Consider the following 26,470-nt stretch of genomic DNA (forward strand, 5'->3'; position numbering starts at 1 on the left):
TTAATTGATTATAATTTTAACATGACTAAGAGAATTGTTATAAATAGAATAGTATGCTAAACATGACGTATATGCCTTTCCAATGTTTCAGTTCCTCAATTAAACTACATTGTATATAAAGATGCCTATTTATGATGATTTTGGTTATGACAAGTTTTGTTTACCAAATTTTGTCATATTACAACGAATGTTCATCATAAGTTGATAGGCCCAGATTCACGAAAGGCATTGTATATGTACTAGACATTATTGCCAATTTGAGTCAGAGTGCAAGTCCGTCATCATTTGGGAACCAAAAATTTTTGTGCACAAAGTTACCTTTTCTATCCCAAAATAAAGTCAACATATCTTTTTAGATTACATGATGGAATGAAGTACTGTGCCTAGCAAAACATAACAGTTAATTACTGCATGATAAATTAAAGCCAGTAATCCTGCAAAAAAGAGACAGATCGTTGTCAAAATGTGTTCCTTAGCAGCACTTGCCTTCATACTGTGAATTTGACAGTTACTACTACAGAAGAGTTGAATATGGAAATATTGCCCCATCCTCCATATTAACAGGAAGTAAGGTCAGGTGATTATTATTTGTTTGACCTTCTCAAGAAGGCTTTAGGTGGAACTATTTCAACACACATGATGAAGTGTGCAATGCAGTGCATTGGTGATTAATTACACAACCTTTGGTTGTGTAATTAATCACACAAATCAAAGATGATAAGAACAAGTTGACAGTAGCAACATGTTTCAAAAAATTGTCAATAATTATTATTTATTAACACTTTTAAAGTTATTTATTGACCATGCCTCATTTTTTAACAAAATTAGAGAAAACAATTAAATTTCTAATTTATTTGTAAAAATTGGATCTGCTTTCCTTTTAGGGATTGGTAGTACCAGTAATAAGGAATGTAGGAAACATGAATTATGCTGATATTGAAAAAGCAATTAATGCACTTGGAGAAAAGGTATTAGCCAATAATTCTGCACGATATTAATATAATAAATGATAAATTTCATTGAGCAACTTTTTTTAGGCAAGACTCGGTAATCTTGCCATCGAAGACATGGATGGAGGGACCTTTACCATAAGTAACGGAGGTGTTTTTGGCTCGGTGTTTGGCACTCCAATCATCAATCCTCCTCAGTCTGCTATTCTTGGAATGCATGCCGTCGTCGATCGCCCGGTTGCCATAAATGGAAAGGTGAGTACCTCGTAGTAAAATCTTCGTTATTGCCGACTCTCAAAATAAAATTACAACCTATTGCACAGGTGGAAATCCGTCCAATGATGTACGTCGCTCTTACTTACGATCACCGTTTGATAGACGGTAGAGAAGCGGTTCTATTTTTACGGAAGATCAAGGCTACGGTCGAAGACCCGAGAATGCTTCTGTTAGATATTTAATTTCGGAAGTATTGGAAGCAATTGCAATAGTATGTATTAGTGGTAAATGGCAAATGACTTTATTTAATAAGGAATGTCATGATTAAATAGCAAATAAGTACTCTTATTTGAATTTGTCTCCAAGAACGATTGTAAACAAGACAATTGTTTTCATATTCTGAAACATTCAGGAACGCTGTTGTTTAATATAACAAATCTTGCCTGAAATGAAATATTTTAGCTTTTATCAATTAATACATTATTTAAATAAAAGACAAGATCTTAATAAATTTTATTATTAAATTTTGACACTTCTAAAGGAATACTAAAAATTACATTTCAAACTTGTTCCTTTGTTCTTTGATAGAAATACTCATTCAGAATTAAAATGATTTAATAGAAATAATTCTTTATTTCCTAGAGTGATGTATTATAAAATAAGAAGACGACTAGAATTTAAGTACCTGTTTCATAAGTCATTTTGTAAGCACACAGTATAATGAAATTCAGCAATTACTTTATACTTATAACTAAAAATATGTATAAAGATTCACATCCAAATCACTTCCATTTAAATGTATTACAGTAGAGCATCGATTATCCGACTTGCCGGCAAATTCAAATGTCCGCTAATGATGTGGTGCTACAATATTTGGTTATGTCTTGGCTACTTTAATATTATTTTTGTTAAATTTTTGCATGTTTTAGCTGGCAGCACTGGCTCGACCATGAAAGGGAGGCTAGTATTTAAACCAGGCCTAATACATAGCAATTGATTTTTTCATACTTTTCGGTTATCCGACCAACCCCAGTCCCCAATTAAGTCGGATAATCGATGCTCTACTGTATTTTGATAATAAACAGAAAATAAGATTCTTTAATATTATATGTAAAATTGATAGCTACAGTGTTTAAGTGCCAATGCGGAAAAGCCCGGCAAGAAATTTTTATTATTAAGATTAAATCAAGAACCAAATTTTTTTATCAAATCAAACATCTTTATTATAATGGTTCTCTCATCTTTTGGTTTGCAGTGTATTAATGTTAAGTAATTTAATTTTTGCTACTTCTGTCAAGTGAGATACAACACAACAAGGTGTTGGACAAATGTAGCTGGACCACTTGATAAATTTGTCAGATATACAGATTAACAGATGGCTGATTTTTTTTTCATTGTTTTAAACTCCCTTTTTGTTTTGAAATCAATGGAAAAAAAACAAACTAATCTATTAGTGACTTAGAAAATTATGTAGTAATTAATAATAGATCTAAAGTGTTTAAAAATTCTTAAAATTCAACAGAGGAAATGTTAGAAAAACAAAGGAATTACTGCAGCTTTATTTCACTGCATGTATAAAAAAATTAACAACTTACAGGGAGATACAGAAATATCCATGTATCCTATCTGTAGAGCTACACAGGGCTTTGCCATTCCATTATCCATTTCTTTTTTTAAAAACTGCTTTAGAAATCTGTTAAATTTTAATACTTATGGAAAAAAAAAAAAGAATTTGTATGAACAGTTGCCATAGAAATGAACATTCTACTAGAGAAAATAGTAATAATTAAGTGAAATTGACGCAATTTATTTTTTTATGTCGAGGGAATTTGTTTTCACCAGACAAAAATTACATATTACACACCTCTGCAGGGATATTCATGCTGAATTATATGTTTTAAAGATTGGAGATTCTAAAAATGACTTCCGTAACATCCCATCACGTATAGGTTTTTGCAAAATAAAAACAAATTTTTGATAAAAACTCATAATATATTTAGTTCATTGTAATAAATAAATTTTCTTACAACTAATCAAAAATATTTTCTACTTTTTAAAACAGTCGACAGAAAAAAATTATGGTTTTGTTTAACTACTAATACTGTCTCCGTTTTTAAGTGTAGAGCAGTAAGTATATTTGCCATTTGTTTGACTTGAAGATTATTTACAAAAAACTACTAAATAATGATTTATTAAAATTAAATTTAATTAAATTAATTCAAAATATAATTTAGAGATTTTGATTGATTGTGTAATTTACAGAGTTAAGGATTAATAATCTTGACCCTGAAAATCGTTAATATATTAATGTGATTTGACTGTATTACGCATTATATTAATCCTTAGAATGCATTCCAACACATTGTAGGCTAAACACCATAGATGGATTTTTAGTTTTGTCTGGTACTAACAAATCCAATTTTCATATTCACTGATGTAATCCACAATGAATACAATTTGTAAAAAATGACGACGACATTTTGATGTATGCCACATCTCGTTTTTATTTTTAAGGATAACAATTAAAAATAAAAAAACATACAAATGTTTTTCTGTTGACTTAGTCTGGTTTTTACACCAGACATAGTGTCCAAGATATTAAAGTTCAAAATCTCATAAATTCTACTACATAACTAATTTACCTGAACATGGGTTGTCCCTGTACACATAGATCACTCCCAAGAATTGAATTGTGCCTAAAATAACGAACCAAGATGAAGATCATATACTCCTATAATTGAAATATTGTCACATGTGAATCTCATATAACATTAAGACTATTATTTGGAGACAATGCAAAAGGTATTAGTAGAAGGGCAATAAGCTGTTGATCACTTTATTGCAACAAGTTGATTCCGATGCTTTAGCCATATTATAATTTAACTAGTGTTAAACCATGTTCAGGGAGACCAACATTTTAGGACTTTGACATACCAAGAATAGGCATACTGTCAGTATGTCAAAATTTACAATCCACTGTCACTTAAAAGAATGTCGTATGCCCGTAAACATCTCCAAATGAGATCTGCTTAAACTCGCCGAGGCTCAAGTATGACGACACATTTCCATCTACCAATAACTCCAGAATTCTACATATAATTGTTTCTGGAAATGGGTGAACCTGCATAATCCAGACACTCAAAAAGCGGGTTGTACGAGACTAGATTTCCCAAGAAAGTTTCCGTGCATTTAGCGGAATTTTGAGTAGTTGCCAGAGTGGCGGGTAGTGAATGGAGAGCATTACAGTACCCAAATGGAGTGCATCTATGCTGTACTACAACAGAAATGCCTTTGGTTGACTGAAGTATGGTAAGTTTTGTCGCACGACAACAATGTTCCACTGCATCAATGAAGACATCCATGTAAAGCTACAAGAATTGAATGCTTTCACTATGGTGCCCCACTTAGCATAAAGCCCAGACATTGCATCTTCAAAGTTTAAACATTTCCTGTAAGGATGGTGATTTGATAAAACAGCAGATGTTAACAGGACATGCTAAGAGTTTTTTTTTTGTCTCCAAGACCAAGGACTGGTATTATAGGCAAATCACTACTAGTTGACAGATGGATAAAGATTATTCAGTGAAATATAAATCATCACCCTGGATAGTTTGTTCTGTGTACAGTGTGCTGGTCTAACCATATGCAGCAGAACTTATGGATAGCCTGGTATGTGAAATATATCTTCACTTTCATGAATGGAGAAACCTGAAAGTGCTAAGGAAAGTACTAGGATTGTGAAATTGAAGGCACGATTAAATAATGTGAGTAGTATATTCTATATTCCTGTTCAACTGGAATTTACATCGAGTAATAGGTTTGTGGAATATATTTTAAATTTTTCGTAATTACTTATCTATATAATGTAATTTCATTCTAGAAATGAGTAAAATTAAATTTAGTTTTTTTTTTTTGTTTGTTAAGAGCAAGCTGATTCATAATGGCATAAATCAGCAATTGAACATGGGGAAAATGATCTCACTCACCAATTTCAACTTTTAGTATTGAATTATTTTGAGAATCAATAAATTAAAATGGGAGTACAGAAAATAAAGTTTTTGGCCCAATAAGCATCAATGTATCAAGACATTAGAGTTTAATATTATTGTGTTAAATGAACAGAATAACAATGCTGGTAAAGAAATTGATGATGAAACTATTGAATGGCAGATTTAGCAGTTTTTAATAATCAGATCTAGTCTATTTGAATAAATATGTTTCAATATTCAGATATAATACATTATTTTATAAAAAAAAAGAAACTTACAATATTAAAAACATTTTATTTGAAATTATTAACTTTTACAGTGACATTTTATCAAATCCGTTCTTTATTTTTCTTTATAAAAATGGAAGATCATGAAAATAAACTTTGACAGAGAAAACACACCTAAAAAAATAAGAGACTTACTAAAATGTGTCAAAATGCATTCTAAAAGTAATTTACTCAGATTAAAATTCTTCCTCAAATATTAACTAGTCACTAGGGATAAAGCCAAGCATGAGAAAAAAATTGGAATCATCTCAATTCATCTGCTATAAAAATGAATAAATTCTGCCATTGCACAATGATGTAATTTTCTCTCCAAACGAATCTTATAGTCACAGGTAATTTGTACATTACAATCTGGGTAAATTGAACACAATGAAATTGGGTTTCGTTATATCGAGTTTTAAGTGCAACCTATAATAAAAGATTATCGTTATTCTATTCAAAAAATACATATCGGCAATCGAGTTCTTTTTTCACAAGGCCGATTAACTAACCACACTTTCTGGTTTCCGTTTGGTGGAGACTTTTATTCATTAATGTAAAATACTTCAAAATCAAAATGGAACAAATTATGTAAACAAATTTCCAATTAAGTAACAGAAATATATAAATACTTTCAGAAAAATATTTTTTTACCTATTTAATTCTTTAAAAAAAAATATTTATCTCCGACAGGAATAAAAGAAAATTATTATTTTGAATAATATACATATGTTGTCAAATTGACAATGAACCAGGAGAATACTTTCAGAAATATAAATTAGAAGTATAATGCAGTAAAATTTTGCAAAATATACAACACAAGCTATTTCTAAATTGAAAATACATTAAATTTTATTCTGATAACTTTAAACTAAAAGAAAACAAAAACTTCCCCATATTTTAATTTATTCGTATCCAATTAGAGTACTGCAGAGAGATCAATCGCTATGCCTGGAATATTCGTTTTCGGTCTGATTGTTATCGTTATCTGACGTAGTTTGTTCGGGAATGTTGTGTGAAGATTTGGTAAACCTCTGCAACCTTCTCCTTCTGACTTCGGCTTGAGGATCGAAAGGTTGAGGAGTATCTGAAGTACTGGCTGTATTTTCTAATAAAAACATCTTTATCAGATCTTTTACACTACAGATTAGAGATGGGCAAATATCACTTCTTTAATTTGAATACTAACCAGATCTCAAATACACCTAATTACCATATTAAGTAAATAAAAAAAACTTTGAGTAGTTGTTTAAACTAAAAAATAAGTTAAGTTTCAGTTCAGGATTAACAGTTGTTTTAATCCTCACCTACTGCAGATTTTTATTTAAGAAATCAATAATTTTAAAAATGTTTTGCAAATGGTCCATCCAGTAAGCCATCATAGATGTTTCTATTGTGCTGCCTGTTGCAAAATTCACAATTTGCAAAAATTATATTCATCTGGAAATCAGAGTAGCAAATAGCCAGAAAGTAGTCCAGAAGGGGGAAAAGAATATCACAGAACACAAATTGGTCTTGGTCCAATACAATTTTACTGTTAATAAAGTTGCTTGAAAAACTCAGTCATAAAAACTCTTCATTTAAAGTCATTGTTCTTTCCCAGGTTACTTGTTTGCTTACCAAGCATTTTTCATTTGCCAAAATAGAGAGTGGTTGGCGATTGATATAAAAAAGCTAGTGTCCCCCCTGAATCATCACACGTGCTAATAATAATTATTCAAATATTTTTAATTTTTAAATACTCTGAGTTATTCCCCCATTGGGTATTTCTGTATTTAACACTGACTGTAGGTATAGTGTGATATTCAACTTTACATTTCGTCAACATAATATTCGAGATATCAAATACTTTATAGTATTCAAGTATTCACCCATCTCTATTACAGATCATAAAAAAATAGTTTACTCCAATATAATTACCATTATTAGATGATGATTCTGCTCCTTCAGGATGTGAACTTTTATTTATAGTAGAAGGCTCTTTACTTCTAGAAAATTAATTTTTTTAAGTTATTTATTAATCAATTTTGATAAAAGGATGTTCTATGTAAAACTGGTTCCATTCACCAATTCAGTACATTATAATAATCCTTCGTCCTTTTTCAACACTTAATTTTATTCGTAACGACACACACACAACCGATAACCAACACAAAAAACGGTCATTACGTATTTTCCGGTGTGGTGTGTTGTAATTTAATTTTATTCACAAAACATTATGGAAACTTGCATTATCAATACTTTGTTTTTAAGGTGAATAGATTTATTTCATATAGGACACCCTATATATGATTGTCTTCTTTATAAAATGGTATTATTATTTCATTCTAAGAGGTTAAGTTATAGTTTTATATTATGGCATTAGACAAAATTAATTAGTTAAAACTATAATAAAAACAACCGTTGTGACCACCTTTATAATGAGTCAGCTACTAAAATAATTCACAACTCACATAATACACTTTTCAAATTTCATTTCATAAAGCCTAGAATTTTATATTCCTTTTCATGCTTTTTCATTTTATAGAATTACTAGCAGATAAGCCTGGCACTGTTGTTATTTTTTGCCTGGGAAAACATTAAAACAAAAATGAGTTTGGTTATTTTAGCCTACCATTGTCATGTTTTTTGCAATACTCAGATGGTACAAAATGGCACAATTTCATTGGTCATGTTAACTCTAATATTTTCAGTGACTCTGAATGGTACTGTACCATACAGTACCATTCAGAACCAAACATCAAATGGTACAGTTTTTGCAAAATTTGATTCATTATTAAATTACCAATACTTAAACTCAGCACCCTCAAAAGTCCCTTAAAACATATTTTATGCTCACTAGTAACTTTGTATTATGTAATTTTTGGCAAAGCGACACACGAATGATGGAAAATGAGACACTATTTAGGTGTTACTAACTTGAAGTAAACCCAGAAAACTGTGTGGCCAGCAATGAACCCACGATCAACTACCAGTGTAACAGTTTTGACTCCATACAGATGAGTGCTATGTGCTGCTCATCAAAGTAATAATTACTGTGACAAAGTGGATGTGCTATATTAAGTGAATAAAATATAATTGTTTTTTTAATTATATCCCTTTTTCCAATTAAGACAAAAATTAATTGATATATAGAAATCTAATAAATACTTTGGGGTGATGTATACAATGTTAGTAGCATGTTAACAGAACTGCCAAGTTTCATAACAATTGGTCGAATGGACTGGGAGTACATAACAAACAAACAAACATATTAACTTTTAATTCTTGATAATAGGTTATAAAGTTTTTGTCATAAAGAAAAAATTGCTCTCTATATTTAGTAATTGAAAAATTTATCAATGAACAATTTTCATAGTCATACAAGCCCAAGCCAATGTCTGTCTTTCTCTATTTACAAATATAAATTGCTTATTTCAGAGAAAACTTTTATATGACAATAGGTGCTGTAATCATTTAACATTTCAAAGCATATAAAACAACAATACAAAACTTCTGTTTATCATCATCATCATGTTAATAAGTTTGAATGTACTTGATGCTTAACAACAACCTACAAAACATAACAGTTATAAGTTGTTGTTCCAATAAAAATGTTAGCACAAAAATCAGAATAAACTTAAATTAAATCATCCAAATCATACAAGATGTTTGCTCTTATTAGTTAAATGTTCAATTTAATCTTGCACTCAATACTGTATTTTAAATTTTAATTTCTGGCACTAGATACTTCATTAGCAGGCTAGCTGTTTGCTGTTATGGAAGATTAGTTAAACAGTAATAAAATTCATATAAAATACGGTATTGTACTTTGCCTCTTTGCATTTCTTATTGGCTTTTTTTGTTATGCTAAGATCTGTACCTGAAAAGATAAAGTTGAAATTTTAGAATGCTATGATAAGTTGCCAAAAATTAATGAAATGCTTTTGCATAGTTAAGAATTTCACAGCCAGTTTTGTGAAAAATTTTGAAACACAGAGTGAATATGTCAGCAGGGAAAAAATGAATAATGATTTGCAGGAGAAATAAACTGGAAAGATAGTAAAGCTGAGTTAGCTTTAAAGTTCTGGTTTAGTAATGTTTGTGAAAAAAGCACACTTGTTAATGTGGTCCACTAATGCATCGTAAAGCAGAAAAATTTACCATATTTTTAGCTAAGAAATTTTATTTCATAAACAACAAACCACACAGAACTTATTTTGAGACCAAATTTAATATCAACAGATTAGCATTTTTTTTTATTATCAGAAACTGGATCTTTGTCTTGCAATCAAAAAAATTAGTCTACTGACATTAAATCTTCAACTGGTGTCAAAAAAATTCTCTGTGGTTTATTGTTTATGAATATTATCTAATTATGTTGTGTGCTAGAATGGTTGATTTTATTTCAACCAGCAGAGAAAACAAAAAAACATTGTGTGCAGACACACTCAGGGTAAGAAGAAAAGTTCTGATGTTGCATAAGTGAATTTTGAATAAAGACAGAATATTAAATAATAATTTTTGGTCATTCACCAAGGAATGTCCTTTATTTTTGTGCAATGCCTGATACTTGTATGCCTAGTGATGAAAATGTAAAGCATTTAAAACACTGAAGGGACATACTACAATTCTTTGTTGAGCTAATATGCAAAGCCAGACAGGCTTTTAATATTTGGAGAAAGTAAAACTAGATGTTTTAAGAGCATGAAACATTTACCAATGGATTACTGTTTAAATGCAAATTCCTGAATAACAACTGTTTAGTAAAATGAATATAAACTAAATGAGAGATGATTTTGCTGTTATCTTCCCATGAATGCATGAATAGATTATTATATGGTATGAAAAAATTTTATTGTTCATACTATGCAATATTATTAGTGGTTTCTAGATTATTAAAATTTCACTATTGCATTACAAACAAAAAACAAGCTTAATGATTTATATGAAGTATTTTTCCCCACTATGACTGAATATAAACTAATAAGAATTAAAAAGAAATCTGAAAATCATATTCATACCTTAATGAAGCAACCAAAGTGCTATATTGCTGCATTTGCAAGACAGCTGCATCTAAAAGAGTTTGAATATTTCGAAGGCATTGGATACGAGCTTCCACATTTTCGCGTTCGTGTCCCTCCATATTCTGCAACTCTTCTAAAGACAATCTCTTAAGATCCGTGGCAGGAGCTGGAGGTGGTGGCGGAATAACTATAAAGAAAAACATAATACACTTTTCATATTGTGTAATTATATCTTTTTATTTGTAACTCTGATATTCGTTCACTAAAACATTGTACATACAAAAAGGGAGGAATGGAAATGGCGGAATGAAAGATGATGGTTGATTATTTGATCTAGAAGTGTTACTTCCAGATGTCGAAGGAGTTTCTTGAGTTGTTTCCCCTGTTGCAGCTTTTAAAAATATAAGAGTTAAAAAGTTATTTTAAAATTTTTCAAGTAATGAAAGCAAAATGAAAATTTTGTAAATAAATTTTGTATATTTCATTAACATAAATTTCCTAACATATAATCAATATCAAATATATAATACCTGTTTGTTGTTGTTGCTGCTGCTGCTGCTGCTGCGGCATCCAAAAAGGAAAAGGCATCGTACCAGGCCCTAGCATTGATTAAAAAAATTTTTAAACATTATCTTTATATGTGATATTAACTATGCATTTGAACATTTTTTCAAATAAAATTGCTTGTAGTAGTTTGTATAAATTAAACTTTAGAAATTTCATATGTTCAGATGAATTTGATTACACACATTTAAATTCCTGGTCTTTCAAGTACTAAGAGAGCTTTTTATTCAAGCATGAAGTTAGACCTACAATGGCAACCGGGTAGTAAAGGAACAGACTTCTTCATACCTATACCATCTGAGAAAATTTCTGAACCAACCCAGATCTGAAATCTTGATCCCATAAAATGAAAGACTAGTTAGTATGTATTGCCTCAACCATCTGGCCATCAATTTAAATGTTCTACCAACTGTTATGTTATACAAGTTAAACTCTTTCTAAATATATGGGATTTTTAAAACTTAGTCATTTTGTATCATCGCTATGCTAACAGGGGTGACACAAAATAAGTAAGTTACTAAAGATTTAGAAAAACATTTACACATTTAGAGTAAGAAATGATCTGTAAATAACTTAAAATCATCTTGATTGTAAAGACACGTCTATACCAAATTTCTTGCATGAAAAAAGTGAATTAAGGCAATTTGAAAACAAAAATTCTGTCTACACGATTATACAGAATAATACTTTCAAGATTCAATAAATGAACACTATTTGACAAACTTGTCTACACCATACAATAGACACTTGCGGGTGGCAATATTGGAGTCTCTCCAAATTTTGCAAGCTTAAATATGGAACCAAGAAAGTAGGAAGTTATGGTAAATACCACCTCTTGGATTGATACACTGCTGATGTCAATGTTCTGCTTTTTTAGGATTATAAATTTTCAGATGATGCTTGTGCCAATTCTGTGAGCAACTCCACACATTTATTTTTCTTGTGATAATAACTGAAAATCATATTTTAGAGATTGGGCCATAACTAATACTCAGTTATAAGCTTTTCCATTCTCCTTCATCCAAACTGCCATTTTGTCACAAGACAAACATATTTTATCACAATTGGTTGGAGCTTTCACGATCTTGAATCTAGTAGAATAGCATTCTGCTTCAGAATTCCTGAATTCAAGAACTTTGAAAGGACAAATTGGCCAGTCTGCATTATGTAATTAGCTTGAATACAGGTTTTACATTAAGAAAATTTGATCTTGTAGTATGCCTCTAAAAATTTTGTGAACATTTAGAAATCTTTCAAAAAAATTATTATTTAAGGATTTTGTCATCTTTATAATATAAGTCCTTTCATGTAAATGTGTTTTTTTTATAACAAAATTGCACATAGGGCTGCAAAAAAACATAATCCACTACTAAATCTTCCCACAGCTAGTTATATACAGTAGAGACTCGTTAATCGGAACCCCAGTAATCGGAATCGCCGGTAATCGGAACGATTTTCAGTCGGACTGTGTCGTGCTGAATCGAATGTTTTTGATACTTCTAAAATTTACTTCTAAAGTATAATTTTCATGTTTTTATATTCTTCAATATATTTATTTTGTTTGTACAAAATGCAGAAATAATTTTTAACGATACAATAGCCTCGATTATTATTATAAAAATTTTCGTTAGGCTTAAAATCGACGAAAATTCAACACGAAGCGACACGCAACGGAGAAAAATTTGAACATCGGACAGGTTAATGTATTTTTTCGTACATAATCAGTAATTGGAACAAATCACTAATCTGAACAACCCCAGTCCCCAATTGATTCCGATTTTCGGTTCTCTACTGTATTAGTAAATAACACCAACCCTCAAAAATATTCCAGCAGTAATCTGCTACTGCTTGCAAACCAAACATATGATCAATTCATACCTCTTTTGGTTAAAGATGCAAAATTTGCTATTGTAATCTAAGTTTTTTTAAGTTTTGCAATAACTTTTCTACAAACTAACAGAAAATGATCCAGTATTACATTTTATCAAAATTAAAAATTCTACAACAACAACAACAACAATCATTAAATAAGAAAACTTGATTAAATATATCTAATTAAACCTTGTATGGATTAAAATTATAATTTATTAAAAAAGTAAAAATAGTAGCATTATTTGAAAAATGTAATAATTAGGTCCAATGGAGAAATTCACATAAATAATTAACTACTTCATATGTTAAATTATATAAATTTTATACCAATTCAGTTATAATTGAATTCCATAATTCATTCCAATTAATTACACACAGATCTTTGTGTTAACATATTTAGCATATATATATATATCCTGGTTGTTATCAAAAACAATTTGATAAATGCATTTATCTCTAATAACTTTTCATTATCATTTACTACTGAGCTAAATATATTTTCAGATAATCTAAACGAAGACAAAAAAGTCTAAAAATTTCTTCTAAACATGAATTATAGAAAAATTTTTGTTATATTTTAACCATTAAAGTAAAATTTTTAAGTAAATAAAGATTTAATAAATTAAGACATAGTCGCTCTGGAAACATTCCCTAGACGATCTCCATTTTTTCTTGCAAAATGGGATCTTACGACGTCTTTTTTTACATCCATGTCCATTCGGGAGTTCGACTGTGTCTTAATTTATTAAATAAAAATTTAACATCCGACGAACTTCAAAAAACTGTAAATAAAGATATTAATAAGAAAATACTTCATGATTATTTAAACTTAATATACTTTAAAGTAATATCTACAGAACTAAGCATATCTCAAAATGCCAAATGATAATGAAAGAATATAAATTTTAAAACTCATTATGATTATAATAAAATTTAAGTTTATTATAGACATTTTTAAGTTTAAGGATTATCATTAAAATGCTAAAAAGTTGACACAGAAAATTTGTTACAAAAATAATAAGCTTCTCAAATTTTTTAGTCAGTTTTATAACCACTTTAAAAGGGGTTTTTTGGATGAATAAACTGAAATGTTGTGTCCTTCGAATCTGACACTCACCCGAGTTATAAAACTGACTGATTATATCTGGAAAATATTGTTAATTTTAGCTTCATACCCAAATTTTTTATTATATAATGTATTTCATATATATTTAATAGCAACCTCTTACTAAACATTATAAAATAACTAATCATAAATACTGTTATAGCCTACAAATGCATGTAAATATAATTTTGTAAATAAACTGGTCAGGGGGTTTTACTGATTTTAATAAATAATTAATTATTACTTCATTTTTTCTTTTGTAAACAATGAAACACTTCTATTCTTGTATATAATACATAATGAAATATTAAATCAAAGAATCAAAACCAAGTTGAACTAAATTCTTAAAAACTGATTAAACAGTAATAACTTTCATGAACTTTTAAAGTTTTTGATATTTTATCCTAATGCAGGGCTTAAAGCAGTCATGGCAGTGAAAAAAGAGAGTTCACACTGAAAAAAAGCTAAAAAAGCTAATTAGTGTTAAAGTGAACTAAAAGAGACATTATTAACAAAAAAACACATTTTGTATCAATAACATTGCATATGATTATTAATTTTTTCAGTCCACTTAATAGTTGACTGAAAAAATTAAATATGAAAATAGTTAGGCTCAGTTTATACTCCAGAAAAGTGACCAGCAAGACTGCATTAAGCCAAAACAGGCCCACATTAAGTTTTCATGTACCCCGTACGGAGTTCCCACCATTATACAGCAAAAGAAATGGAAGAGTAACATAACTACCAGAATGCATCTCCATATAACATGCCAAATTTCAAATGCCATTTATTTCAAGGTACATTTTTTGATTTCTTGTTAAAAAAAATTTGTAATTGAAGATGATTTTCTTTTGTTTAAGTCATGCTGTAGTTTCTGCACTTCTCTTGTTTTCTCCTCTTCATCACACTGAATTTTCTTTGCACCTTCCAATACCCTTGGACAAGATGTATCTCTACAACATTGTTTTTCTCAACAGCATTTCGTAGTCTATTAGTGGCTTCTTTGAACATTGTAGACCTCATTTTCCTTTGCATTGCTTCTTTTTTTTTTCTTCAGCTCAGCTTCAAGAATATCAATTTTCTTTCTCTCCCGTTCAAGCTCTTTTATTTTATTTTCCTCTTCTTTTTCTCTTCCTTCCTTCTTGTCCTTTTTTCTGCTTTTCTTCTTCTTTCAGTTTACTTTGTTTGTCCAAAAAAGCCTTGTAAGTAACATATGCATTGCAGGCTAACCCAAGTAACTTTTGTCATTGGCACCAAAAAGGCATTATTGTTGTATACATGGAGTCCATCTTTTACCATCAACAACGAATTCATCATTCATTCTGACAGATTTCTGTCTTCTGTCAGAAATAGAGAACTCTTTCATCATCTGCATTGCCATGACTGAGAGCCAACAATGCTTTGACTACTTTAGCGACAGTTGGGTATTTTGACATCATTAACCTGATATTTATTTATTTTTTTAATTTTCACTGGAAATACCTGTGGGACGAGATTTCCCTTTTCTTTCATCCCATACCTAAGCAAGAAAACAGTGCAGATGGTGATGGGTCATTCCATTTGTAATTTAAGGTTACTAAAAGGAATTTTCTAGTCTATTTATAACTTGATTCCCTGTATTATACTCCAAAAACAGGTCTTGTTTTTGCTTTCAAGATAGCTGAGGTGCAAAAGGAAACTTCTTACCAAGTCCTGATTTAAAATAGTTCATAAATACATGCTGACTGAAAATACAATTTACATAGTCGGTAATATTCTTTTCAGTTTCTTTACAAACATTATCAATGTTTGTCATAATGGAACAATAATTGCAATTAAACTGGATTAAGTGCAAGACTCTAGAAACTTGTTTCTAACTTTGTGTGTTTCTTATTCATTAGAGTGTGCTTTAGTGACTCTGGAGTCAGATTTTGTAAAATTCAGATATCAAAATCTTTATTGTGAGATTACTTGAAACAGAAACAATAGAATGCATCAATAAAAATATAAAGATAGTTATAGATAAAAAGATAAATAAAAATAGAAAATACCATTTTCCCTAATACAGTATGTTTCACATTTATTGTAGTAATGAGTAAAAATTCGCCATGGGATTACTTCAATGGCACAAGAGAAAGAGATGCTGGAGCTTGCAAACTGTGCTTTAAAACAATCAAAGCAGTCAGAGGAAGTACTAATGGACTGCATAGTCATATTGTACAACATCATGATATAAACTCATTAAAAAGAAAATCTAAGGAGACAGCAGAAACAGTGCACAAAGTAAATCTAATAAAAAAAAAAATAACTACATTTTTCAAGAAAGAAATTGAAGAGTCTTTGCCTGCAGTATTATCTCGTATGGCTTCAGTTGACGGACTGCCATTATCCAAATTTTGCACATTGAAAGACCTAAACCAAACTTTTCTCTGCAAGCAAATATGCAAATCTAGCGAAATCTCCTCATTCGATTAAAAAGATGATCACTGAATTTGGAATAAAAACTCAGATTGAGATTATTAAAGCTATACCAGAGCGCAAAGTTTGAGGAGAATCTTTCAGTATATCTTGTGACGAATGGACATCACTTAACAACCGTTGATATATGAATGTTAATCTACACGCAAGTAACAAATTTTGAAATCTAGGTTTGATTTGCCCACATGGATCGGTGTGTGCTGAAAAATGAATATAAATATGAATATGAAATATGAATATAATCAACATTAATAAATGAACATCAACAATATAATCAATGAATAAATATAAATATGAAATATGAATATAATCAACATTGAATTTTTTTAATCTGACATTTAAAAGTTCAATGTTGATTATAACAACCTAATTTCAATTGTCACAGATGGAGCTGCAGTGATGAAAAAAGTGTCAGGATTAGTCAATGTAAACAGTTAAGTGTGCATTGCTCGCGTCTTACACTTAGCAATAGTGAAAGTTCTTTACAAAAAAGGCCATGTTAAAGAAAACAGTACTGAATCCATACATTTAAAACTGGATGAAGAAGATTCTGAAATCTGCTATAACAATATCTCCCTCCTCCAGTTTTTACAGAATACCACAATCATTTGTTATAAACAAATCTGTACTTCTTCCTCCATACCCACTAGAAAGAAAAGTTATAAGTCCTGATGGGGCAATTCCAATTAAATATTTTATAGTATAAGCAGATTTATAGTAGGAATAAAACTGAATTTGATGTTGAACTGATGATGGCTTCTCAGTTTTAATTTCTGTACAGTCAATGATTACTCTTATTTCAGGATAATTTCCTTTAAATGACTGAGGTAATGTAGCCTTAATAGATACTTTTGTTGGCCAAATAATCCAATCTTGTGTTGCAATAAAAATAATTTCTAATTTATAAAAAATATGTTTTAATGGTGGTTCTATGAATTCCAAACAATGCACCTAATGCTGAATAGCACAAACCCAACTTTAACTTCATTAGAAAAATTAGCAATTTATTTTCCCAAGACAATTCATAAACTCTAACAGGACTGTTTGAAAGCATGTCTAAACATAAATTGAAAACATCAAATCCTACTGATATTAGATCTTTTAAAGATTGATCATCATAAAAATTTGCTACATCACTAAAATGACAGGACCTATAATTTTCTCCACATTCTTTTGAAATCATTTTAACGTGGGGAATTTGAATTTCAGAAACATTGTTACCAGTCATGCAAGTAAAAATTTAGATAGATAAGATACTACAAGTAAAAAATAGTCTACAAATGAACAGTTTGGAAGTTAAAACTGTTCAGTTGTAGACTCTGAGTTCCAAAGTCACATTTTTGTTCTTCTTTAGGGTCTAAAAAATTTTCTTCAATTACTACATCAAAGTATCTTCCTGCTTCTTCAAATGAAATGTTCTTTCTGTTCATTACGCGTTTATCTCTCTTCATTGACTGTTCGTGTCAACAATTTTCTTCATTGCTTCTTTTTTTCAGGATAGATTGTTGGATTATAATTTGGATATCTTGGATCTTCACTTTTTTCCCCATCTATGAAATGCATACTGCATATCCATGCTGATTTACTAAATTTAGAAGGATATTTTTAGAAAATTATTTGTATCAATTGTTAAAAAATTAACAATACATTTTGCATTTCTTACTTTTGTTTTTTAGCAAAATTTATCCAGATTTGGCACCTCTGTTTAAGGTTTGGACATGCAAGAAAATAATAAAATGAAACTTTTGGCATTACATGTTGAGTGTTTGCTAGTGTATTAGAACATCCAAACACAGAACAATTTACATTTGATTTTTCCTATTTTTAATATTATAACTCAAGTACAAATTAAAAAACAATAAGCAATTTACTGCACTAGGTATGGTTTTCAAATTGTCTCAGATACAACACATATGCATTCTTTAGCGAACTCCTGTGTGTTATATAAATATTTGCCACCAGGACGGTGCATGAGTAACTTGCACTCGGGGTCTATATACACGTACAAGTGTAGATGGCAGTGTGGCACACAATCACACGATAAGGCGTATGGGGGTGTGCTGGTTGCTATTTTGCTCCTGAATGCATTTACAAAAATAAATAAATAAATTCCATATAGAAAGTGAAAAAAGCTAAAAAAGCAAGTTTGCCTCAGAAAAAGCTAAAAAAGAGGAGAAAAAAAGAGTCACTTTAAGCCCTGCTAATGAGGTTATCTTGATTTAATAAACATCAATTATAAATCACACTTTGTTTACCAATATGACATTAATAAACAGTGTAGTTTATATTTAAATTTAATCATCTCTCTTGATTTTGTTATTCTTGCTTTGAAGTTAATTATATTAATATCCAAAATATAAGTATTATTTTTACATATTTTAAAAGCTAATCTATAAAAACAAAGTAATGAGATAGTTTGTTAATGCAATATTCAAAATGTATGTAACTTAGAAAATGAGCTTTACGCAAATTAACTTTACATGTATACATATATAACAATTAAAACAAAATTCCAAGATAAATATTCTGAAATGAGCAATAAGCATGATCTTCTCAAAGACTTAGACAATGGATATAACACTGCCAATATTAGTTATAATAAAATTGGTAAAAAGATAGTTTTACTTTGCAATTTTCAGATGTATAGGCAACTGCAACAGTTAAGTTGCAGTTGGCTAAACAGCTGAAAATTGCTGCTACTATCATTGCAGCAAATCAGTGGTCACACACTCGAGACACAGCAACAGTAATATAATTAGAAATTGACAAATAGAATTCTATTTAGTAATGACTATCATCATATGATTAGAAAAATGAACCAAATAGATCCATTGATTACCTCTTTCAATGGAAAAAAAGATTCAAATTTTTTAAATGAAATTCCACAGGCGTTCATAATTATGGATCAATTTTATAAATCATGACTGCAACTTAGTGCTCCAATTTTCCACCATTTTAAATAGTCACAATGACTTAAACATGCCAATGACAAATGTCTTCTATGCACTTGCAATCAGTTTGAGAACAACAAACTTTTTGTTTTTAGTTGCAGTCACACTCATCATGCAATATTCAGAAGTTGATGAGAATAGTCATCATGCTTGCAGTTTCCTGCATGGCTGAAAATTGCAAATTGTCACATGGACAGTCATAAACAATGTATAAATGTATTTATATATCACATCAAAATTTTTACAAATATATACTTCATCAATAATTATTTGATATGACAATATGTTGCTTTGCTGACATCATTTCTAGCATATTTAAGCACTGTACCAAACTGATGATGCTATCGTTAATGTAGAGTTGTACAAATGGGAGAGTGAGTTAATGTGAGTCTAAAAAAGATTTTGTCCATAAATCTCCAAAAATACTGAAGTATATCTTTCTGATGAAATTTTACATACAACTAGTCAGAAATGTACATACAGTAATTTTTGCTTAAAACTTATATTGAATTCATTATTCTACTTCACTGTATATGAAAGTCACTGAATTGTTCAACATAAATCTTTACTTACTGTAATTAGCAAACTTAAAGTTATTTAAGTGGATGGATTTTAAGAAAGATTATATTGTTTTACTTCTCTTTCATTTTTCTCTCTCTTACAATCTGATTTCACATGGTATTTTATACGATCAAACTTTTATATTTAAGTAATGATTTCAAATTTATAAAATGGAAATCTTTTGCTTCAGACATCTTGAGTTAAAGACTGTAAAAATTTATCAATGAACTATCACTGTAATTTCATATAGCTAACCCACAGCAGCATATAACCTGCACTGGTGTACACTCTACAAAAAATGGCTAGAGTGGAAATAAAATCTTCACATAACCTATACTGTATCTGTACATTTCGCAATATGCAAATTAGAAGATATCGTCTCATTTCTTTTTTCTATTTCTTTTGTTTTATTTATGTTCACAGTTGCTAGCATTGTAGGATGTAATTATGTATAAATGAAATGGAAAAAATGGAATATTTGAGATGGAACTAAACTGCATTAAGTATCTAAAATACAAAATGACTGCCAAACAACTAAATTTTTTATTGTATTGTGCATATCATTTATGTTTTATTTATAAAATTATATCATTAACTAGCAGGTAAGCCTGGCATTGCCTGGGCAAAAACTAAGTACAAACATTAAGATTTTGTACTTCTAACTCTTATATTATATTATAGTATTTGATTTATATTGTAAGGACCCAGACGAGGTCCGAAATCGCAAAAATGCAGAATTCTGTTGTGAAAAAAATAACGATAAATTATATAAGAGAGAGAGAGAGAGAGAGAGAGAGAAGAAAAAAAACTCTTAATCAAAGCAACGTAACGAAAAATGTAAACAACGAGTCTCGGGATGACGTCAATGCGCGTTAAATGACTTGCTAATGTTCAGTCCAAAGGTAGAACTCTGACACACGCGCTCATAAAGAGGTATAAGTTTGACACAAGTATTCAAAGGAAAAAATCAAACTTAGGAAAACAATTTCAGAAAAGGAAAAAATTGGAGAGATAGAAAATACCGCGTGATCGTTAGAATTCCAAAATGACATCAATTACAAACAACGAATTAAATTATGAGTGCAGGTGTTGTGGTTCTATCAACAATCTTGAGCATAGTCGACAAAGGGTGTCAAATAGACACCTCAAATCGGACCTTTCCCGCGACCCGACATGGTCTCGTTTTGCACTTGAAATCAAAGGGGAGACCAATCGGGAAGCGAGGAAAGGGACGAGGGACCAATCCGCAAGGTGGATAGTACACGAGAAAAACGTATAAAACCTGGGACTTCAAGGTCAAAGAGGAGTTTTTCGGAATGACGGACATGCCTCTTGTGGATTAAGACAGTGTGTGTAGTGTCGTCACTCGGAACTTTAAGTGTGTCACCATCGTCCAACGGCCCTTCTCATCCGCCCAGGACTGGATAGATCGACCAACCGAACTCGTGCACGTTACTGAAGATCACTGAGATTTGGAACAATCAAACCGACGTAAGCATGAATTCGTCCAAATAAACGGTTTTCCGCATGTAAACACTTGTCATCATTTGCCTCCTTCGGAATCGCCCACATACACGGGTTCCCTTAAGCTCATCCTGACGCAGGATATTTAAGCCCAGTCTACACCAGTCCAAATCTTACACTGATGTCAGTGACACGGGATTAATTGTATCCCCCTTTAAAGTCGGCGAATCTTACATAAGATAACATTTTTAGTTATATTGTAAGTGTTTATCACATCAAGTAACCATTTTAAAAATTCTTTAAATTGTATAAAGAATTTACACAGTTTAAAGAATTTATTGTATCTTCTTTTGACTTGACTTAGACACATATATGCACAAAATTATGGTAGTATTTAAAAAGGATCAATCATGTTAACTTCATATATTTCAATTAAACTGAAAATGAAACTGCTTCTACTTTATAATCTTATAATGGCATCATCTATGCTTAGATAAATAATTTGATAATTCTATGAATTTTTCAACAGAAAGACTATTTTATGTCACATAATGAAATTTTTCAATAAAGTTTTATCAATGTTTAAAGATGTAAACGATTTGCATTCAATTTTAAACATTTATTTAGTTGAATGTAATTTTATAAACTGCAAAACTATTAAAGTAAATAATTTATAATTCCTGTTTACATTCATTTTTCCATCTTTCTGTCCATATTTTGTACCTCTTTAAAATATATATATAATTAGATAAAGAAGCAAAAACTAAAATATAAGATAAATATAACAGAAAAGATAAGTTTATCAGAGTTACAGAATTATAATATGATATTAATGATTCATTAGATTTTACAAGTTATGATTGATTTGATCATATGTTATTGACTTAATCATTACTATGTGATCAATCTACTTGTATTAAATAGTTTTAATTGCTGTCACTTACAGTTCATAAATGGTGGTGGTTGCGGGGGCTGCGGTTGAGGCTGCTCTTGTGGAGCTGGTGGCGCATTTGCATTGGGAACATTTGTACTGGTTGGTGTAGCTACTCTAAGCACATCCATACGGCAAGTTGGACACGTTTGCTGTCGTTGAAACCAAGAACGTAAACAAGTAGCATGAAATATGTGATTACAAGGTAGTTTTTTGCTACTTCCACCTCCTGTCATCTCTTCACGACAAATGATGCACACATTGTCAACAGTTGCTAGCTCTTCAGGAGTAGCATCTGGATAACTGTAATGAATTATTTCAGTAAAATGTTTATTTTTTCTAAATTTATGCATTAATTATTAATTAACTTACAGTGTATTCATGTTTCTTATAGCACGTCTTGATAAAATTACATCATTTACTGCTTTTTTGAAAGCCCTGAAAAATTAAATTTAATGCATTAAGTCTATTATATGAAACTAATTCCATTTTGGTTACATGATAAATGTTGTACACTGAATACTGAATATTAGAATGTTATTTTATTAAAACATTTTGCAGAATTGTTCTATATCTTATATAATGCAATAAATGAAATAAATTCACTCTGAATTTCACATAATTGTTTAAAGTACTATATTTAAATTAAAATATTTGTAAAAATTTAAACAATGGAACCAGTATATTTTATAAGTTAAAAGACTATATTTTAAAAAAGGTAAAAGTTAAAAAACCTTAAAAACTTCTTAAAAAACAACCACAAGAAAATATCCTTCTTTACCTATTTTCAAGGAGATTTAATTAAAAACTATAGACTACAACTTTCTTCTAAAAGGAACAAGCTTTATTTAATATTACCATCAAATGCATTTCACCCTGGCTATAACAGGGCCTCTTCAGTGGATATAACATCAGAATCCATAGCAATATTTGCTTCACAAATATCATGATTTTGATGACAAACTATCTCGCACAAAGATGTATTTATACTTCTAATTACATTATCCCAGCATGCATCTACACTCAATCCACATTTAAAATAATAAAAATAGAAATAAAGCAGTATGTATCTTTTCCATATATAAAAAGATTATTTGAAAAATATAATAAAATATTGAATAATTATCAAAATAAACTTGCTCAGTCTCAAAAAAAAAAAAAAAAAAAAAACAGGTTAACTAAATTAACAGCAGAGAATTCAAGGCAAGAAACAAACTAAAAGAGTCTGATGTGGTGTACAGACTGGTATGTACAGTACATGTGACCAACCAAAATATTATATCATGGAAACTAAATGCCACTTGGAAAAGGGGATATCAGAGCACATGGCAACAATAAGACTAAAAAAATAATACTTTACCATGGTTTCGTCATTGTTGGAAAAATAATTATATCATCTATATATAAATAACATAAAAATTGTTTATAAGGAAAAGAATATCGTAAAAAGAAGAATTAAAGAACAATAATGTTATTAATTTAAATACTAGCATGAGTGTAGATGCGTGCTGGGATAATGTAGTTAGAGGTATTTTGTTATCAAAATCATGATATTTGTGAAGCAAATATTGCTATGGACTGTGATGTTATATCCACTGAAGAGACCCTGTTATAGCCAGGGCAAAATGCATTTGGAGGTAATATTAAACAAAGTTTGTTCCTTTTAGAAGAAAGTTGTAGTCTATAGCAGGGATGGGCAACCTGCGGCCCTCGGGTTGCATGCGGCCCGCATTCATATATTTTGCGGCCCGCGACACATAAAATGTGAATAAATATATCAATTTCCCAGCTTAAGGAAGTATGCAGCAAAAATTCAAATGTTATTTTCTACAACTTATGTATGTGAATAGTTTTTCCCGCAATGCATTTAGTAAAAATTAAAACAAGAAACCGGCTAACAGACACATCAAAACTAATTTAAAACTAGCAGTGATGAATATTTAACCAAATATTTCCAATATATTATGTTTACATCAGTTCCAAAAGCTAAATTAAGTATACCTTTGCTAATTTATAATTATATATGAATAAATAATTCTGATTTACCAACATTTTTTTTTCTCTTTCTCTTGTATGCAGCCTGCATCAGTTCAAAAGTCTTAAAATGTGGCCCTTACATAGAAAAAGGTTGCCCATCCCTGGTCTATAGTTTTTAATTAAGTCTCCTTGAAAAGCAGTAAAGAAAGATATTTTCTTGTGGTTGTTTTTTAAGAAGTTTTTAAGGTTTTTTTTAACTTTTATCTTTTTTAAAATATAACCTTTTAACTTATACTATATTTAAACTTTGATTAAACCATGAGCCATATTCTGGTCACTTATCTCTTCTCTCTTCTTTCACCAATGAATGACGTGAAAGCAAGAGACAAAATTTGTCTTTCATACACAGTGGCGATTCTGGTCGTTCATAACGATCTCATCTTTGTCGTTGATGTCACGATTCTATTCAGTTGATTATACATGTTCGGGTTATTTGCGCTCGCAACACAGTATACAATTTTAACCAATAAAATTGTAAAATTTTTGAAAATGCAGAGTACGTAATCATAGATCATGTGGCAAGGAAAGCACGTAATTTCAACAAAGTTATGCTTTTTTGTTTTATAACATTTTTACAGATTGTAATGTCAATTTGTCTCTTAACAAATAAAAATTTTAATAACCTAAGTTAGAAAATCGTGCATACTTAGATATTTTTTGAAATATTACCATCTAATTTCTTCTTAACTATCTAAGTAAGATTAACATCATATTTGATAGTTCAGTAATTGAAGTAGGATAATTAAAAAAAAAAAAAATGGAATCAGTGTAGGTACTGGAAAAAAATCAGAAGCGTTTTCTCTCTCAAAATATTTTTTCCTGAGATAGAGAATGTTCTCTAATAAGATTGTACAGTGCAAATAGCATCCAGTCATCCATATTGGATATAACAAAATTGAGGAGAAAGACATTGGACCGGTCAAAAGACAACTATCCGCTCATCTCTGATAAACGAGAGAAGCAAAGAGAGAAAAAGTTGTCCAGAATCGCATTTAGAGAGACGCGATGATCTCTCGAGACGTAAACAAATGATTAGCCAATCAGCGACCGGCTTGTGAGAGATGACAGACAAGAGACGATGACCAGAATACGGTCCCATATCATTACCAGAATTATATAATTTATACTGTACACTGTAATATGGTTGCTGTCTATTGGTTCTTGTATGTGAACATCTCTTTAATCCAAAACTATGTTCAGTGGACTATCTCACAGCATTACAGTTAGAAACAGCTTTATTTTTTTTAAATCCTTTTCTTAATTCCTTCAAAATATTTATTAAAATTTAAAAATCTTTGAGCAGACAGTCTAAGGCAATTTTTAGTTTTCTAATTTATTTCTTTAATAATTCATATGAAAAAACTTTTTAACATTTCCACATATAATCATTGTATCAAACCAAATGGATCACTTACACAAGTTAGTCAAATAGTGCAGTATGATATACAGCATATGCACCAAACAGATTGGGGTTGCATCGAATAACAGCAATACATTCTTAACAAGTTTTATGCTTATTAATTACGAAACACAATATAGTGCTTTGACGATCACTTAGCTTTCTTTTCCCTTTTATTCGCGACACGGTTTCAAGTCATTAATCAAGTTTTATGCTGTAGTTAATTCTAATATTTAGTGAAATATATCATTAGATGAAAACTGTAGTGAAGGAGCATGAAGTAATAAAATAGCATCTGTAGTGCATTTTTTTAGAATAAAATCATATTGAATAACAAAAAATTTTAATTTCCTAATTTGAGAATTAATTCCTAAATACATCACTAGAAATAAATATTGCACTTACCTCATACTAAGATACATAGGTCTAATAGCAAATAGTGGGAACGTGTGTATTTTTATCATAATAACCATAAATATAATGTACAGTATAACCTTCACAGAACCTACAATGAAATAACTGTTGTTTATAAAAACTTAAAAACAATATATTAAAATTAAATTTTGATTAATCTGCTTTATAATAAATCTCTCAGATGTTATCAATATTAACTTTACTTATTGAAAACTTAATGATTAAATATTAAAGTTTTTTTCATTACAGTTTAATAACAACCTTCAGATAATGATAATAAGAGTAAGA

The 26,470-nt window shown here is 29.9% G+C and overlaps 2 protein-coding genes across 2 annotated transcripts in view; one reads left to right on the plus strand and one right to left on the minus strand.

Annotated features, from left to right (window-relative positions):
• LOC136969532 (dihydrolipoyllysine-residue succinyltransferase component of 2-oxoglutarate dehydrogenase complex, mitochondrial-like) overlaps positions 1-1,520 on the plus strand; it is a 31,777-nt gene extending 30,257 nt beyond the window's left edge. Inside the window, exons 12-14 of the mRNA XM_067263724.1 lie at positions 885-968; positions 1,038-1,205; positions 1,274-1,520. Coding sequence (XP_067119825.1) covers positions 885-968; positions 1,038-1,205; positions 1,274-1,408 — 387 coding nt within the window. The 3' untranslated portion in view covers positions 1,409-1,520. The remainder of the gene's footprint in view (positions 1-884; positions 969-1,037; positions 1,206-1,273) is intronic.
• Positions 1,521-5,429: 3,909 nt separating this feature from the next.
• sip3 (septin interacting protein 3) overlaps positions 5,430-26,470 on the minus strand; it is a 55,352-nt gene continuing 34,311 nt past the window's right edge. The window contains exons 7-14 of the mRNA XM_067263717.1: positions 26,174-26,273; positions 22,705-22,770; positions 22,346-22,635; positions 10,958-11,026; positions 10,708-10,818; positions 10,425-10,614; positions 7,342-7,409; positions 5,430-6,529 (exon numbers count right to left, since the gene is read on the minus strand). Coding sequence (XP_067119818.1) covers positions 6,360-6,529; positions 7,342-7,409; positions 10,425-10,614; positions 10,708-10,818; positions 10,958-11,026; positions 22,346-22,635; positions 22,705-22,770; positions 26,174-26,273 — 1,064 coding nt within the window. The 3' untranslated portion in view covers positions 5,430-6,359. The remainder of the gene's footprint in view (positions 6,530-7,341; positions 7,410-10,424; positions 10,615-10,707; positions 10,819-10,957; positions 11,027-22,345; positions 22,636-22,704; positions 22,771-26,173; positions 26,274-26,470) is intronic.

The sequence above is a fragment of the Centruroides vittatus genome, unplaced genomic scaffold (genome assembly GCF_030686945.1).
Source record: "Centruroides vittatus isolate TY-2023 unplaced genomic scaffold, ASM3068694v2 contig_18, whole genome shotgun sequence".
Lineage (NCBI taxonomy): Eukaryota > Metazoa > Arthropoda > Arachnida > Scorpiones > Buthidae > Centruroides > Centruroides vittatus.